Source organism: Seriola dumerili, unplaced genomic scaffold (assembly GCF_002260705.1).
Source record: "Seriola dumerili isolate Sdu_G_001 unplaced genomic scaffold, Sdu_1.0 BDQW01000161.1, whole genome shotgun sequence".
Classification (NCBI taxonomy): domain Eukaryota; kingdom Metazoa; phylum Chordata; class Actinopteri; order Carangiformes; family Carangidae; genus Seriola; species Seriola dumerili.
In genome coordinates, this window is record NW_019174416.1 from 716,273 (window position 1) to 733,991 (window position 17,719).

The 17,719-nt window shown below is 39.7% G+C and overlaps 3 protein-coding genes across 3 annotated transcripts; 2 read left to right on the forward strand and 1 right to left on the reverse strand.

The window, feature by feature from the left end:
• The first annotated feature begins 667 nt into the window (after window positions 1–667).
• Window positions 668–2,796, forward strand: LOC111226514 (putative threonylcarbamoyl-AMP synthase). The gene is made up of 8 exons (XM_022751705.1): window positions 668–708; window positions 810–914; window positions 1,020–1,129; window positions 1,226–1,417; window positions 1,529–1,691; window positions 1,785–1,950; window positions 2,190–2,284; window positions 2,375–2,796. The coding sequence occupies exons 1-8, from the start codon at window positions 699–701 to the stop codon at window positions 2,458–2,460; spliced, it is 927 nt and encodes a 308-aa protein (XP_022607426.1). The 5' UTR covers window positions 668–698; the 3' UTR covers window positions 2,461–2,796.
• Window positions 2,797–9,729: 6,933 nt separating this feature from the next.
• Window positions 9,730–14,056, reverse strand: LOC111226508. The gene is made up of 9 exons (XM_022751697.1): window positions 14,002–14,056; window positions 13,357–13,470; window positions 11,549–13,225; window positions 11,362–11,461; window positions 11,124–11,272; window positions 10,828–10,940; window positions 10,652–10,741; window positions 10,438–10,560; window positions 9,730–10,345 (listed from the first exon to the last, which is right to left on the reverse strand). The coding sequence occupies exons 1-9, from the start codon at window positions 14,054–14,056 to the stop codon at window positions 10,139–10,141; spliced, it is 2,628 nt and encodes an 875-aa protein (XP_022607418.1). The 3' UTR covers window positions 9,730–10,138.
• Window positions 14,057–14,421: 365 nt separating this feature from the next.
• LOC111226515 (ES1 protein homolog, mitochondrial-like) lies at window positions 14,422–16,331 on the forward strand. The gene is made up of 5 exons (XM_022751706.1): window positions 14,422–14,519; window positions 14,951–15,063; window positions 15,334–15,505; window positions 15,604–15,805; window positions 15,898–16,331. Exons 2-5 carry the CDS (start codon window positions 14,956–14,958, stop codon window positions 16,088–16,090), a joined length of 675 nt encoding a protein of 224 aa, XP_022607427.1. The 5' UTR covers window positions 14,422–14,519; window positions 14,951–14,955; the 3' UTR covers window positions 16,091–16,331.
• The last annotated feature ends 1,388 nt before the right edge of the window (window positions 16,332–17,719 follow it).

The window sequence follows — 17,719 nt, forward strand, 5'->3', positions numbered from 1 at the left end:
CTGTGTGGAAGCTTGAACATGGATGTCCTGGAACTGATCCACAACATGCTCTTTGTCTCTGCTCACAAGTCTCAACAATCCCCCAGATCCCTCTCCACGAGTTACTACATCTTCTTTGGTGTGGCTTGCTCCCTGTTCACTGCAGCCTCCCTGTATGTACCTTCTCACGTCTCATCAACACAATAGCAGAGAAGTCTCTCATCCCTGTTGGCCCACAGCCCTCTCCACTGAACAGCTACAGAAAGCTTTCAAGTGCAACAGGTTCCAGACAGGGAGACCACGAGGTGCTTCAGGCTTCAGATGCTCTGTTCTACCTTTCAAATGGGTTTGCAGCCCTCTCAGCCGTCCATGGCACGTGTCTCAAGCTTCAAATCCTCCTTTCTCAATCTGACTGTCCCTTGGGTCCTCATCTCTGGAGCCATCATCCAGACCTAGTGTCAGCCGGCTGCAAGTACAGAGGTGGCGTTTTGGATCTGTCATCTCGTCCTTCTATGTAGCAGTTGTGGAACCTGGACCTGGTTTAGGTTTGCAGGTATGTTGGTACAAACATGTGATTAATGGAGATTTGTTCAACTGAATTACCCCAAATATTCTTATCACAATTTTTTTGCAGGTGACCTGCTACAATTTCCCACAGAAGCATCCTAACGTTTCTTGACACAGGAGTCATTGCTTTCCTGGTCATTAATGCTTTCCTCATGCTGATAGGTAAGGTTAACCACATTGTTTTTTAAAATTAAGGATTATTCTTGTCAGTTATTATTATTACTAGTTGAGCCAATTGTAATTCCTTCCACCGTTCATATCAGCTGCCTACAAGAACCTGGTTTTGCTGGTTCTAACAACAATCATGGAGGTTGTTCTGGTCTGTTTCCTGTTGTCCACCCTGCAGCGACTGCCTTACCGGCTAGAAAGTAAGGGTAAATCATAATATTTTAAAACTGTAGTCTTCTATTTACATTCTCTCTAAAAAATATCCTTGTATTCAATAAAATATTGTGACAACCTGTTCTTCGCAGTTGCCATGCTTGCTCTGGTTTCAATAGTTTGTATATATGGAGCTCTGGCATCACTGGTCAACTGCATCTTCTCACAGAGACTGCTACCTATGGGCCCTCCCTTAATGAAGGTAAGCAATGAAGACACTCCTGTTGAGTTGTATTCTTTCTGTTATTTTGGTCTGTTCGCTTGATGAATACCTTGCTTGTACCATGGCCTCCCATAGAAACAAATGAAACGGGAATCCTCTCCAGAGACGCCCTGTCCAGTGGCAAATTCACGACTCACCAGTGGTCTCCTGAAGATCGCTGCCCTTCTGGAGGAAGGTGGAGTCTGTGGTATTCCCACAGACACAGTCTACGCCCTGGCCGCCTCCTGCAAGAATCCCCAGGCTATAGAGAAAATCTACAATATTAAAGTAAGAATTGAAAAATAAGATGTTGGTTGAAGTGTAATATGGGACAGATCATTAAATGTAGTTTCCACACTGTGTGAAACTCATCAACCTGTTGTCTGTGACCTGCTCCAGGACAGACCAGCAGAGAAGCCCATCTGTATCTGCATCTCTAGCGTGGAGCAGCTGGTAGAAGCCAAGCCTCCCTTCAGTCCTCTGCTCTGGGAGTTCATGAGGAACGTGTATCCTGGAGGCATCAGCTGCATTGTCAGCAAAGGCGACTGGCTATTGAGGCTAGGTAAACTTGGCAGCTACAGTTAAACATCTTTGTCTGAGATAAATAAATGACAGTTACCAGTATTCACCTCGGCCTTTAAATGATCTTATGCAGGAGTGGGACCAGCTTATGACCGTGTTGGCACCAAGGACAGCATCATGATCCGCGTCCCTGACCACACTGTGACCTGCCACCTATGTGACATCACTGGACCCCTTGCCATTACCTCAGCCAATCCCAGTGGAGAGGCAGACAGCACCCACCACAGCATGGTCATCAAGTAAGCGTCTTTTCACAGAACTTTGCTGCACTCAAGTCCTCATGCATGTCAGCTGTTATTCAGCTGACCCACTACACATCGGGCCATGTTTCAGAGTATTACCAACTTCGATGTTGAGTTCCTTTCAAAAGATGGATGCACTCTCATCAGTTGTACACTATTGAATTTGAATTTTACTTACCTATTAAAAATAACTATTCAAAAAAAAATCTGAAATACTATTTATGTTTTTGCCACAGTCGACTGGGACACAAGATCCAAGGGGTTCTGTGTGATGGGAACTCAAATGAAGTTGTTGCTTCTACTGTGGTCAACTGCCTGAGGATTGATGAAGGTAAAAAATCAAATTTCTCACTTAAAACTATTATTCTTTTTATTACTACCAAACACTTTGTCACTCAAGTCTATCTTATTCTGTCCACAGGGACCATCACCATTGTGAGGGAAGGCTGTGTTCCTGCAGTAAAGGTTCAACAGATCTTTGACAGAGTGAAGAGCACTATGGTGTGATCGTCATATACTTCACTTTTTAAGCCCCTTCTTCTGCTCCTGCATTTCCAAAGGCTTCTTTAAAAAACTATGAAGAGGATACAGTGAAATCTAATGTAGTGGTGGTTGTACCTTTCCTTTTTGTTGGTGTAAGTGTTCCAATAAAATCACTAGCCTATGACAATATTCAATGTTGCTTCTTCTTCAAAACCCATTATTGTAATTTTATATTATCACATATTTCACATGACATGTAATACGACCAAAGCATCGAAGAATAAATTAAATACATTTTCCACTAGATTATGAAGTGTTTTCACAAACAATTGAGATGTAAAGAAATTAAGTAATGCAAAGTTCTCTCCTGTTGCTATTTCTGTTTAAGCTTATTGTGCATTCATGTGCTGCATTTCTCTACAAATAAACCACATTTAAATAATGTGCATTCTGACTTGTATCATAAAAGCATAATGAATCTGTTAAGATGACTGAATGTGTCATTGAATATGAAATGAAACTCAGTGCATAGATCTGTCATAGATAAGATAAGATGCCAAGATGGCAAGACAATAGATAGTTACCTCATGACATGGCAGACACACTGCATAGAGAAAATAAAAATAGAAAATAGAATTCGTGGTGTGTCATAATCTAGTGGAGAAGTATGAACACTTGTTGGACCGCAGCCTAAGCAGCATGGATAGTGTGCAAGCCTGTGGTAGTCATAGAGAAAGAAGACAACAGTGAGATTTCTACATCTCCTCTGGAAAGGTACGGAAGAAGAGAATTACTGTGTGGGTGCCTCTGGGTACAACTTGTGGTGCACAGATGTTGAGGTAATCTCCCAGTCCTGTTTGTCACCTTACAATCACGACTCAACCATTTTATCTACCAAATAAATTCCCCTCCATCCTGCTAACTGCTGTGGATATTCCACCACAAGCCAACAGTATAGCGCAATCAGCAGCTATGAGAGCCAGCACTAGTGATACCTCACTATCCAGAGAGTATACAGGTCTATCTTAAGGCCTCCTTCTGGGTAATCGGACCACTCATCCGTGCTCTTGCTACCTGTTTACAAGCAGAAAGTTAAGAGTGAGAAACCCTTGAGGGCAGTTCAGTGCTGGTCAGCAGGCCAACAAGCTTACTGGGTTGTTTTCATTTAACAGACTGGTTGGCTTTTAGGAACCCACTGCACCTGAATGAGTACACTGAAACAGCTGCTATAGGAATATCACTGCCACAGATTCAAGACATCATCTCCCTCTGTAGAAGTAAGGCCCTAGGTATAGAGAGCTGCAGAAATGGGTGCTACCACTTGGAAATTAGTTAGCATTTTAGCACTTCCAGAAGTCACTGGGTTTCAGATATGGCTGAAATAAGGTCTGTGGTCAACACAAGCTCAAGACATTTTCATGTTTTATTCTACGACAGAAAGTACGTCAGTAAATACACTGGTCCTGATCTCTTCAAAAAGGCGGTTGCTAACAAGTGACTAAATGAGACTACAGAGGTCAGGGTCAGGGATGTTAAACATGATCATCTACTCACCAGAAGAGGTAAGCGTGCTAAATCAAACAACAAATAGGAAGTTTAGCAGTGGTGACGTTGAAGTCATGTGATGATGATGTTGCTTGTTTATAGCCTATTAGCTTTTTACTTCTAGCAATTGTATTTGGGCTTCAAAAGTCATAAAAGTGATGTTCATTTGTGAAGATTGTCCTGCCGAACAAAACGTGTAAATATCATCAACTTTTGTTTGTAACAGAGCTTATTTTGCGCACTAATCCAAAACCCCATGTAAAAGTCCGATAGGCTTTTTGTTGAGGGAACCAGGGTGGTGCTAACATCCAGGTGACAAAACATCATCCTCTCTATCATCACTCTATTATGAAAGATTCCAGCCACCTACATGGTCGGTTCACATTCCTTCCTCCAGGAAAACACCTACAGAGCATTAGAGCTTATCAAGTGCCTCAAAGACAGTTTTTACCCCAGGCAGTTAGATTACAGAACAAAATGCACCTTACATGAAACTGTGATTAGTATATTAGTATATTGTGTTAATAGTTGTTTTTTTTTTATTTGTTCTCATTTATTTATACATATTTTTAGGGGCATAGAGAGTCAGAGCAGATGCACATCATTGTATTTGAATGTATAACTGTACTTATTAAATGTACATGACAATAGCACTTGAACTTGGCCATTCCCAGCCCCTCTGCCATATCCAAACCCCAGCACCACGACAGCAATGCCATTGAAGCCATGCTACATGACTTTGTTACAATAAATTGCCTTAAACTGTTCTTTGTGTTTCCCTATGTGGCTGCACTTTTGGTTCTAAACGCTGACAACTCCAGCCAAGAACAGAAATCTCTTTACTTACAAATAAACGTAGGAAACTTGCAGCAGGAAATTATATTAATTATGTACTGTGAAGTCAAAACCCACACAACAGAGCAACACTCATTTCGTTTGCTTTGGTGTTTGCAACATTACTGTAGTTGGAGCTCATTTCTCTTAATGTTTGACCTTTTATGGGTTTTTGTCTAAAGATAAATGTATCTAGAGTGAAAGTTTTTGTAAATTAAATAATGAAATGACTGAAATAAGAAAAAGGTGTACTGTCCTCAGACATCACCTCAGAAGTGATGAAAAGACAAATGATTATGTAACACTAGTGTAAAACCTGTGTGGTTTGTCAGAGTTGTAGATTCTGTACTGATGTGTCATGTGGAAATGCCTATCAAAGGCACAGTGAAACCACTCTCTTTGCCTTTGCCTAATGAATACAAGCGAACTCTCAAAATTTTCAGTCAAAATGTACTGTACATCTAGAAGGAGGAATGCTGCAAGACAAGAAAATCACACATAGGAACAAAGATATAGTCCTGACTGAGAAGAAGAGAACAATTCATGTGAGATGAGATGTTTTCCACATCTCTAGGGATTATGCAAGCCAAACAATTAATTAAATTATTATAATTGGAATAATAACTTGGATCTTGTTACTAAGAGATAAGATAATTATACTGAACTTAGACTGTCTTAATCTCCAAAGTTGGACTAAACCCTGCTTTTTCTACATTGGACTAAAATAAGAAAACTTAGCAAGAAGGGGTGAGGTGGTGACATGAATTTGGTGGTAGCTGACAAACACTTGACAAACATTTTAAGTTTGACAGAAATGGAGAAAATTAGTTTTCATTGATTTTGCTGCTGTGGAAAAAAAGCCAAGGGCAGTCAAGGGCTGACATGTAGGGACAGACAAGCATTCATTCACACCTACAGGCAATTCACCCATCATCAATTAACCTAACCTGCACGTCTTTGGTCTGAGGGAGGAAGCTAGAACACCCAGAGAGAACCCACGCTGGGTTGCCACGCTAATTTCCCATACAAAATGTTATGCACGTTTTGAAGAAGGAATATTGCAAGCCAAGAAAAACACACGCAGTTATAATTCTAAGTGACTGACTGAAAGAGAACAATGGAGTTCTTTGTCTCCCACAGCTCTAGAGAATTAGTCATGTCATTATAATTGAAATAATAACTTGTATGGAATCCAATAAAGTCAACAAAGAAAAAAACAAACGCACTTTCTTGGAATCATGATGCACCATCCCTTTTATTTAAGAAATGATATGATTGTGAAAGAATTATCGCGTCATCGTGAGGGCTTCTTTGATAATAATTAGAATACAAATACAAATTCTGTCATACCAAGAAAACACCTGTTTTTTCACTTTTGAAAGTTTCAGCTCAAATCCATTCTAATTTGCACCTAATTAGCAATACTGAAAAACATTCTCAAGTTCAGTGAACAACTCCATTTGTTTTACATATTCAAAACTCATAAAACTAACAATTTAACTTCATTCATAAAGTCAACCGGAGTTCATTTAACTTACATTTTTAAGGCAGCAGGGGAACTTATGTTCCTAAGATGAACAAACTTAAAACTAGTGTGTAGTTGGATCTTTCTTAATATTTGAGATGTTTTTTATGTGTCTTTTCATTTTAACGAATGGTAAATTGTCATATGTCCAGTCACAGTATTTGCAAGTTGAATGATGAAATTATTGTAATAAGAAAACAGAACAACACTATATCATTGTTTATGTGACATTTCAGTAGTTGGAGCTCATTCAAGTTTCTCTTAATGTTTGACCTTTTTATGTGTTTTGGTTTAAAGAGTCACAGAAAATTAAAATGAAATGAAATTATTGTCGTAAGACACAGTGGCAGAAAAACAAAGGATTAAGTAACAATAAGGAAAAATCTACGTGTGGTTTGTCACTACAACAATCAGGAAATGTATTATTTGGAAATGTGTGTCAAAGACACGCTGGCACAACTCTCTGGAATGTTCTTTGTTTAGTGAATACAAGTGAACATCACAGCAAATACTCAAATGTTCCACGCAAAATGACATGCACACCCAGAAGAAGGAATGCTGCAAACCAAGAAAATCACACACAAATAGAAACTGACTAATAGGGACAGAACAATACTCCTCTTTAGAATAAGCCAAATGATTATTCACAGTTCAATAAAGATAATAACTTGGAACAGAAGTGCATTGAACTCAACCAAGAGGAAACTGTTTCATTATCATGACATAACGTTAAGGTGTGTACCACTAATTGAGAACATAGAGAAATGATAATGAAACCTGATTTAATTCACTATGCTAAGAATTCAACATGCAATAAAGTTTGATGAAATCCTTTGCAGTGGAAATACACTTAAATACCTGATCAGATCACAGATTCAAATGGGCCAAACAATACACTGTACCATGTGTTATCTTCTATTTATGGAACATTTTCCTGACCATGAGGTCTAGATTGTGTAATTATCAGAACTTTCCTGATAGTCAAGACTTTGTCTTGATGTTTCATTTTTTCTATTTAATTTATATGATTTTGTTTTAATTAACAAATGAAATATCTACAGGTACAAATTTTGTAAATGAAATCATAATCTTACTGATAATCGAAAAAGGATGATCATTATCAAACATCACCTAAATAGTGGTGGAAAAACACAGTTTCACGTAACAATCAGGAAGTACCAGAATTTTGTTTTTCATTGCAGCATATTTTACATAACGGAAGTCAATCACACACTGAAAAAACTATCCTTGTGATTTTAGTTTCCGTATGGTTCTCCAGTGTAGATTTTATCATCTTGTCATTTGGAAATATGTATTGTGCATGTACACATTGAAACAACTCTTTTTGGAATTTGCTTTCATAAACACAAGTGAGCATCACAGTGAACCTTCATCAGAAGAGATGACATTCTTGTCACTCAACGAAGAAAAAACACTTTGTCACCAATTCTCATAATCACGATGTCCTGTCTTCTACTTATGAGAAAGGATCTTTTAAATATGAGATCTGCAGTGACACACTGAAAAAACTATCCATAGCAATTTCCTTGCACAATACAAATAGTCTTGTGATGAGCAAAATACAATGAGCAGTTGAAAGGAAACAGAAACTTAATGAAAGACTCATGGACAGGAAGGAAGGATTCATAGAAAAGATAAGACTAAAACACACTGTTGAATACGTATTAAAACAAAAGATTAAAATGGTGATATGATGTATGACGGTTTGTATGACAGTCTCCAGTCACATCGTATGTAATTTTAATCATGAAATTATTGAACTAAGAGAAAGGATTATTGTCCTCAAACGTCACCTCCACAGTGGCAAAAAAACAAATTAGTAACAATTGTTACTAATTTCTTATTGTTACAATAAGTAACAGTAAGGAAAAATCTACGTGTGGTATGTCACTGTAGTAGATTTTATCTTGCTGTATCATTTGGAAATGTGTATCAAAGACACGCTGGCACAACTCTCTGGAATGTTCTTTGTTTAGTGAATACAAGTGAACATCACAGCAAATACTCAAATGTTCCACGCAAAATGACATGCACACCCAGAAGAAGGAATGCTGCAAACCAAGAAAATCACACACAAATAGAAACTGACTAATAGGGACAGAACAATACTCCTCTTTAGAATAAGCCAAATGATTATTCACAGTTCAATAAAGATAATAACTTGGAACAGAAGTGCATTGAACTCAACCAAGAGGAAACTGTTTCATTATCATGACATAACGTTAAGGTGTGTACCACTAATTGAGAACATAGAGAAATGATAATGAAACCTGATTTAATTCACTATGCTAAGAATTCAACATGCAATAAAGTTTGATGAAATCCTTTGCAGTGGAAATACACTTAAATACCTGATCAGATCACAGATTCAAATGGGCCAAACATGGTACGCTGTTGTCATGACATAACGTTAAGGTGTGTACCACTAATTCAGAAGACAGAGAAATGATGAGAATTTATGATTATAATTACAGAATATCCAAGCCAAACGATTTGTCACAGTTGAAATGAAATAATAACTTGGAACAGAAGTGAAATCCATAAATTTCAGAACAGCCAAAGCACAGCTATCAAAATGTCAACCTATCTAAATACTATGCTAAGAATTCAACATGCAATAAAGTCTGAAGAAAACCTTTGCAGTGGAAATATACTGAAATACAGATCACAGATTCTAATGGGTGGTCAAGAATTTTTTTTCTATTTATCTATCTTTTATATGCTTTTGTTTGAATGAATGAATGAATACAAGATCCAGTTACAGAATTTGTAAATTAATTCAAAAGCTTATTGATAATCAAACAGGATAATCATCCTCAAACATCACCTCAATAGTTGTGGAATAACACAGACAAAGACTCATGGACAGGAAGGAAGGATTCATAGAAAAGATAAGACTAAAACACACTGTTGAATACGTATTAAAACAAAAGATTAAAATGGTGATATGATGTATGACGGTTTGTATGACAGTCTCCAGTCACATCGTATGTAATTTTAATCATGAAATTATTGAACTAAGAGAAAGGATTATTGTCCTCAAACGTCACCTCCACAGTGGCAAAAAAAACGAATTAGTAACAATAAGGAAAAATCTATGTGTGGTTTGTCACTGTACAACAATCAGGAAGTACCAGTTGGCCAGGTGCACATTTTTACCAAATTTGAAGAAATTTGTGTGTTATGGAGATATTGCATTCACAAGGCCCAAACCGTGTTTTTTGAGGTCACCATGACCTTGACCTGCTATGACCACTAAATTCTACTCAGTTCATCCTTGAGTCTTAGTGAATGTTTTTTATTAAAATGTTCACATGTTCAATCATCAACAGCTATTAAATAAAAAAGATAAAATATGACGTAAAATGATCAAAGTGCAACAGACAATTTGTTTAATTTCATGACAGAAGCTGATATGGCAGTGTAGGTGTGCCTGTCTTTAAATGACTTTAATGTCATTAAATTATATAGTTTATTATTATGTATAGTTTACGAGTATTTAAGTAGTGTATTTTAATACAGTATCCTGGAAGTTCCCACACAGCACTTATGTTATTATTATCGACTCAACACCACAGTCACAACACAAACAAAAAGTACTTTATATATACATTACATTCACATAACAAATGATAGTGCATTAGAATAACACTTAATAGAGTTTGCTCTACAAACCACACAGATAAAGAGACACACTTGATAACACATCAGTGTTTATCAGATTACAGTATAATATTCATGACGCAGGTGGCAGCACTTTTAAGCAGTGCATTGATCCTATGACCCATTTCTGAGGACTGGGCTTTGTTCAGGTGAAAGTGTGGCTGGTGTTGAGCTTCCACTTCCTCTTCCTGACTCTGTTGTGTTGTCCTCTGCTGACCTCAGGTCCTGTAGTGTGTCTGGTAGATGCAGATCAGGCTCAAAAGCTGGATTGGTCTGCCCCTGTCTGTGTCTCCTCTGAACCTCTTCAAAGATCTGAAGAACCTTCCCAGCAGGCAAACAAGGGCAGACAGCATTAGTGTGAGCATACATTAAACTCTGTACTCAGAATGAACAGAACAATATGTTTATATTACCTTGGATTTCGGAATGAGACCCACTCTAAAGAAACCAATGTGTCCCGTGTCAATCTTAGTGCAGTCGACCACAGTAGATGCAATGTTCTCTGGGGAGGGGCCATCACATAGAACACCATCCACCTACCAAGCAAAATGCACAAAGAGTTTACTGCAAAAAAAACCAAAACAGAAGTACCTCTTGTATTTAACAAGAGTAAATCATTGTCATTACCTTGTCTCCCAGTTTGGCATAAACTTGGTTGTGGTGAGTTGTGTCTGCCTCGCCTGTAGGGTTAGCTGAGGTTACTGCGATGGGCCCCACCTGCAGAAATAAGAGGTAGTTGTATTCACTACAAGCTCTGCTAACAAGTTTCACTCACAGACCCGCAGTGTTTCTCATACACTTACCAGATTAATGAGGTGGGTGGCCACAGCACAGTCTGGGTTTCTGATAGCTATGCTTTGTGGAGTCCCTATGTGTTTGGCAGCATCTCCCAGACCAAAAGTGTCCATCCATGGACCTGTGTGAGACAAGAAACCAATGTGATGTTCAAAATACACCTACCATGCAGCATAAGGCACCCACATAGGCAAAGATAAACACACACACACACACACACATACACACACACACAGACACACACACACACACACACACAATATTACACATTCAAATAAGCAAACATCCACAAACGCACACATACCTCTGAGTATAACCATGCTAATGGAGGAGGGCCACGCAGCCTGCATGAAGTCCAGCAGCAGAGGGCTCATTAGGTGTCGCACTGGCTCCAGCTGCTTGATGGAGGAGATCCACATGGACATGGGTCTGTCCTGCGCCTGCTTCTTCACCCTGATGTCAAACACAACAATTAGAGAATAATGAGAGTGGAACAATTAATGAATGCAGATAAGGGCATGTTCATGGAAACAGAAACTCACTTGTAAGCTTTAACAACTGCGTCAGGCCTGTTGCAAGCTGCCACCAGGACATAGACGGTGTCAGTAGGCATTCCACATATGCCGCCGTTTTTCATGATTTCTGCAGAAGAGAAGACAAAAATCTCACATCACATACATAAACAAATGTTTATTTTAGAAATCATCATTGTTGTCTTTTATATCTCACCTGCAATCTGCTGGACAGATGTGGCCTTTCGGGCTGGTACATGTGGACAGACATTGGCGCCTCCCCCAACACCTCTCAGCTTGAGGAAAGGTTTCCCAAAGGGGATCTGGGGGGACTGGAAGGTGCTGTTGAAAAGGTGGCCCAGGAAACAATAGAAACTGACGAGACCAAAGATGATGGTGACTCCTATGTCATAACCAAAAGGCAGAGCACCCACTGCATCCAGCAGGAAGCTAATGAGGATGAGCTGGAAGGTGAAGGAGTAGACAAACCAGGCGATATTTAGAAAGAGCGCCGCAGCTGTCACTAAAATGTTAAACAGCATGAAGGTAATGATCCCGACAGAAACATTGAAGCCTCTGGTTTCACCGTACAGGCCGCCGTATCGTGTCAACCCCCACACTGTCCACATCATGCCATAGACCATAAAAACTGCACTCTCAAAGGTTTTACCCCGAGCGAATGCAACTGAGCCACAGAGCAGCTGGAGCGCCCCACCAGCCACCACAACCCAGGGCAGAACCAGCACATAAAGAGGATTTCTGTCACCAATTGTGGCTGTGACAGCAAAAGCAGCCAATACATTGCAAGCGTGGCCTAACACCTCAGCATCTGCATATTTGGAGTAACCCAGGTGAGGTGTATGCAGTTCTTTATCATGTGCTCTGAGGGTAAATCTCTGCATCCTGGTTACTAAAGCCTTGAAATAGCCCTGCCCTGTGGGAATCATGGTACTGGAGACCATATTGAAAGTGGTAATTAAAAGCATGCAGGCAGAGACCACAAATATAGCTGCCTGTACACCCTGAGTGCCTCCTTGGAAGAAGCCTTGCGGCTGGGCTGCAATGGCAATACAATAGGCAACAAAGAATAATTGGTAGAGTCCCTCCAGCAAGCTTTTCTGACAACTGAACAGAGCCAAGACGAAGAACAGCACAGAAAAGACGACAGGGAAGGGAACAGGGGAGAAAGGCTGGATTGAGTAGAACGATAAGAGAGCGCTGTAACCTTCTGCAAATCTCAACAGAGCAGTGAAGCCATAAAACGTGGCAACTAGTGTGTCCATGGCTCGATAAAAGAGGACACACATGCCGAGCTGGTAGACTCCAGCTGTCCACAGCCAGGGGACATGACCAGTGAAGAGCCGGGGGACCACACCTAACAGAGGACAGGCTAACACAGAGGCAGACAGCAAGTTCATCACCAAACCCACTGACACAGCATCGCTACACCCCTGGTTCTGCTCTGTTTTCAGCTCAGCTTTTCTCTTCAGGCCTGTTCCTGGAGGTTCCACTTTGCCATGAGTGATGATGGACAGCAGACGCCCAACACCAAAGTAAACACCAACCAGACAGACGACAAGGTAGTTAGCAGCTGTGGCAGACTGACCAAAACCTGCAGCTGCCAGACCGGCGATTTGATGGGCACATGCTAGGCTAATGCCAATAGCTATGACAGCCAGAACTGCTTTCTTTACTATGAGTGCAACACTGCCGATGATGAGCAGAGCTAAAGTGAAAGCTGCCAGACCAGGGATCAGAGAGGATCTCAGGTCTGTGGGCTGCAGCACTCCCTGCCCCACCAGGATGTACACCAGACCTGAACCACACCACAGGGCGGAGACAGTCAGACACACAGACGAAAACAGCTGGGCGTAGGACAGACTGCGGCAGATACCTAAGAGACAGAGAGTAAACAGAGGAGAGAGACCAGGGAGAGGATTACAATTTTTAAACTAGAACAAAACAACTAACAGCACAAATCAACAAATGAAATAAAACTTGTGATATTCAGTCATCAAAACCAACCTGCATAAGCTAAGAGGGCTGCAATGATGAGGAGCAGAATCCCCAGTGCAGTGTAGGGGATGAGCTCTCTTTCAGGAGAGCTGCCATAGTCGTTCACCAAAAGCAGGAGAGAACCTACAAGTTATAACAAAAGCCATTGCTACAAAAGTTACAAAAGAAGCAAATAGAGATTTTGCTTCCTGCCACAGCAAGTCTGCCTGAAAGTAGGATTAACTGAAACTGATTCCATATTGTATGTAGTTATCACCTTAATAATTAAATAACTCCAGCACTTCCTTATTTGACAGTATATCTTACTATAACTTACTATAATACTATTTGTTTCTATTATTAACAGTGGGCAACAATGTCAGTTTTATGTTTCTTGTTAGTGGCCAGCAGAGGTTTTAGTCTTATTGTCTATATCCTAAAAAATTGCACAAAATCCTTACAATTTCTATTTTTCATACCAAATCAAGATTTTACTATATTATTACATATTAACCTGCATTGCCGAACAATGTCTGATTTAAAAATACCGCCAACAAGACAACCGATATAATGATTTTCAGACGTGAAAAGGTGTGGAGTTGCAGTTGTTAAAATAATAACAGCCTCGTAAACGAAGTTTGTAAAAGGAAAAAAAAAAACAAAACAAAATCTTACCGCCAGAGATGCCCAGTATGCCTACAGAGGCATGCAGAGAGTCGAGTTGAGCCATAGTAAGAGTGAATTTCTGATCGTAGGGTTGCGTTTATACAGCGGCGTCTGACGTCATCACGCAAGAGAGGAAACAGCATTTAGCCCGGGGGGGGGGGGGGGGGGGGATCCTGTAAGTACTATATTTCTAATTTAACTCATCTAATTCATATATATAGCTTTGTAAATGTGAAACAGAAATGAGCTTTATGTAACTTTTACAGTTTTAATTTACAGAGCTCTGAAGTTTTCATTTGAATTTTTTGCATTTAAAACAGAAGGAGCTGGGAAGAAAGATTCAGCATTTCACTGCCAAAACTGGTTCTGTTGTACTTCATGATGTCAGCATTTTGGACAGCAGGTTGGTGTGGGAGGAGACAGGAGAGGCAGGCAGGACTATAAAGAGTCTACTTCAGAGTTCAGCCGGCACACCTCTACTGAGCAGCTCGACTTAACACAACTTCCTGGCTACCTGCATATACAAGGTGAGAGCTACTATATCTACACTATCTTTACTTCTGCTATGATTCAACCACTGCTTTATATGTAATACTTTATTAACAACTTTAACTTTATCCAGTAATGTTATAAAAGTAGCACTGGAAAATGCACAAGGGAAAGGGTGAAATGCTAAATAATTGTATCATACATATTCAAGTGCTGCGTGTATTTATTCCATCAGAGGCTCAAACCAGTTCCTGTAACTTCTCTTTACTGGTGGCCTCTCTCATCTAGCTCTGTAATTGTTTTATTTAAACATGCAAAATGCTCAGATATTGAAATTGGTTCCTCCTAGCTGGTAGGGAAATGAATAGGGGACCAACATTTCATGTCCACAAATCATGTAGTCTGAACAGTCTAAATCCTTAGACTTTACATTAGACATACAGTATGTGCTTTGCTTGTTTGTTTACAGGAATCATGGTGAAGCGTGTTGCAGTTATTCTCTCAGGCTGTGGCGTCTATGATGGCACAGAGATCCACGAGGCCTCCGCTGTCCTCGTCCACCTGAGTCGTGCTGGAGCAAAAGTAAGAGCACCACTGCAGGAGAAGAAGACAAAATGTCATATCAAACATATCAAAATGCATTTATTTGTCAAACACGCATGATTTTCTCTAGCCCCATTTAAAATTCTTTGTGCTCAGACTTTGCAGCTTTCAATTCAATGTTTACTTCCCTTTGTTTACAAATAAGATAGCACTGTCATAATGCTGAATCACTGAGATCCAGTCGGCTTTAATAACAACTCTAAAAAGATCTGATATAGAAGTTTTTTACATGTCAGTGTTTCATTTCAGGTGCAGATGTTTGCCCCGAATGCAGATCAGATGCACGTTGTAAATCACTGTGAGGGGAAGCCTACAGAGGAGAAAAGAAACATCCTGCAGGAAAGTGCCCGTATCGCCAGGGGTGACGTGACTGATCTGGCCAAGTTAGATGTTACAGCATTTGATGCGGCCATCATCCCAGGTGAGACTATCATCACCGTAAATAAACACCATAAAGTAAAATATTTTACAATTCTCTCATCTTCACTTTTGTAATACGCACTGTGTGTTTTTATTCAGGTGGCTTCGGTGTGGCTAAGAACCTGAGTGACTGGGCAGTGAAGAATAAGGACTGCACCATCCAGCCACAGCTGGAGAAGATCATCAAGGCCTTCCACAAAGCGGGAAAGCCGCTGGGCATGTGCTGCATCTCCCCCATCCTCGCTGCCAAAATCCTGCCTGGCTGCGAGATCACTGTGGGACAGGACAAAGAGTGTGAAAAGTGAGTGAAATAGTTTGTCACCATCAGATGTCTATGGATATATACATAAAAAAATGTATTCTACAGTTGTGTCTCTCTGTTGTCCTCTTCAGGTGGCCGTATGCTAAGACAGCAGGTGCTCTAAAGGAGATGGGCTGCAAACATGTGAACAAGGATGTGGGAGAAGCTCATGTTGATGTCAAAAACAAGCTGGTCACCACCTGTGCCTTCATGTGCAATGCTCCAGTTCATCAGGTTTTTGATGGAGTAGGTGTCTTGGTTAAAGAGACACTGGAACTGGCTTAAGAAGTCTTAATTTCATACTGTGTGCTTCTGTTAATGAATTCATTTGCCACATTCAATCCCTGCTGACATTGGTTGATTGCTTATGTTTGTATTTAATTACTTCAAAGCCAATTTTCTGTTTTTACTTTACAAGTACTGGTTATCAAGCTGTGGTATCTCTTAAATTCATCTCACCTTCACTGACCAGTCCACTGATGTTATATTGTCAATGTCATAATCAGTGTTTAATAAAAGTTGAGTCAATGAGCAAATTACAGCATTATCAGTTTTTACAAAGACTAAAATGAAAATCGCAAAAGCAAAATCTGCAACATAAATACACTACATATGGGTAGAAATGGGTTCTCACATACAGTACATGTGCTTTTGTGTTTGGACAGTGTTTTTTTATGATTTCAAAGCCAACTCAAATGTCCCTGTATGGTATTGTTGCCTTTGTCCAGAGAAAGGTCCGCCTCAACATCAGGCACCAAAAGCAGCACGTGAAGGGGTGATACACATTCATGTATACCCACCAAATCTTTGCATATCAGACTTTGGAACATCACTGATTATAGGCTTGTAGATTGTAGATTGTAGGTTCATGAACACTCTGTAGTCGTTACTACATTATTACTGCATTATTATATGATTACTCAGATCTACTTTTGTGGTAGTTCCTGCTTTCCAGGACCCAATTTTACCATGATGACACACACACACACACACACACACACACACTCACACACACACACACACACACACACACAGCTTTTTTTTATTCAATAAAAAACATTTCTAAAAAGTCATAAATTACTGCTGCTGTTTTATATCTACCTTTCCCTGAGCCTTCAGTCTAAATCTGACATGCCACCATCCTATATGCAAATTACCCTTGGTTTAAAAGGTAGTTGCTGCTCAACACTTGGATGGATGGGAACAACAAATTTGACAATTTTCAATCTGGCCTTTGAAAAACCATATTATTGAAACAACAACAATAAATTGACATCTCACTACTCTCGTATTGTGGGATCATAGCAGTGAGTTTGTACAATCAGCCTAGTTAATCCTATGTGCTATATTCTGACAGTACTGAAAATAATTTCCCAATTCACACAAGTGGCATATGTAATTTTTTATAAAGATGTTTTTATTGATGCATATAAATCATTTTGCATTAACAAGACCACAAAAGGGAAGACAGACAAGAACAGGACAAGATTTTTCTTGTTCACAAAAGAAAAATAGAGAACATAAATATAAAAGTCAATCAGGAAAGGCATGAGGTATCATTGTGTGTTGAGGTATAACAGCATCAAGCTGACAGGAGAAGCACAGTCACGGGGGATAAGGGCCCCTATCAATTCACTCGCCAAGAGGATTCAATGCTGGAACTAAGGCCAGGAAAGAAGCCCATTTTTTCATACATTGCTGTCTTTCACAGGATCTTTTCAGGTGTGCAATAGAATATTAATTCATTTAACCATTGCCTCTGTGAGGCAACACTGTGTAATTTTTAATTTAGGTTTTTACTACCCCCTTGAAACTTGCTCAACATAGCTAATGCATCACAATAAAAGACATGCCTGCACTGTGTTTTGTTAAACTGACTTAATTTCCATGATATTTCTGATATTTAAACTCATT

Bases quoted from the DNA above. Each gene is read 5' to 3' on its own strand.
- LOC111226514 (XM_022751705.1), top strand. The intron at 1,951-2,189 runs GTAAGCGTCTTT...TTTTTGCCACAG, and splicing joins CACCACAGCATGGTCATCAA to TCGACTGGGACACAAGATCC. The intron at 2,285-2,374 runs GTAAAAAATCAA...TTCTGTCCACAG, and splicing joins CTGCCTGAGGATTGATGAAG to GGACCATCACCATTGTGAGG.
- LOC111226508 (XM_022751697.1), bottom strand. From the start codon at position 14,056: ATGGCTCAACTCGACTCTCTGCATGCCTCTGTAGGCATACTGGGCATC. The intron at 13,471-14,001 runs GTAAGATTTTGT...TATAACTTGTAG, and splicing joins CATACTGGGCATCTCTGGCG to GTTCTCTCCTGCTTTTGGTG. The intron at 10,941-11,123 runs GTATGTGTGCGT...TGTCTCACACAG, and splicing joins TAGCATGGTTATACTCAGAG to GTCCATGGATGGACACTTTT.
- LOC111226515 (XM_022751706.1), top strand. From the start codon at position 14,956: ATGGTGAAGCGTGTTGCAGTTATTCTCTCAGGCTGTGGCGTCTATGAT. The intron at 15,064-15,333 runs GTAAGAGCACCA...GTTTCATTTCAG, and splicing joins TGAGTCGTGCTGGAGCAAAA to GTGCAGATGTTTGCCCCGAA. The intron at 15,506-15,603 runs GTGAGACTATCA...GTTTTTATTCAG, and splicing joins TGATGCGGCCATCATCCCAG to GTGGCTTCGGTGTGGCTAAG.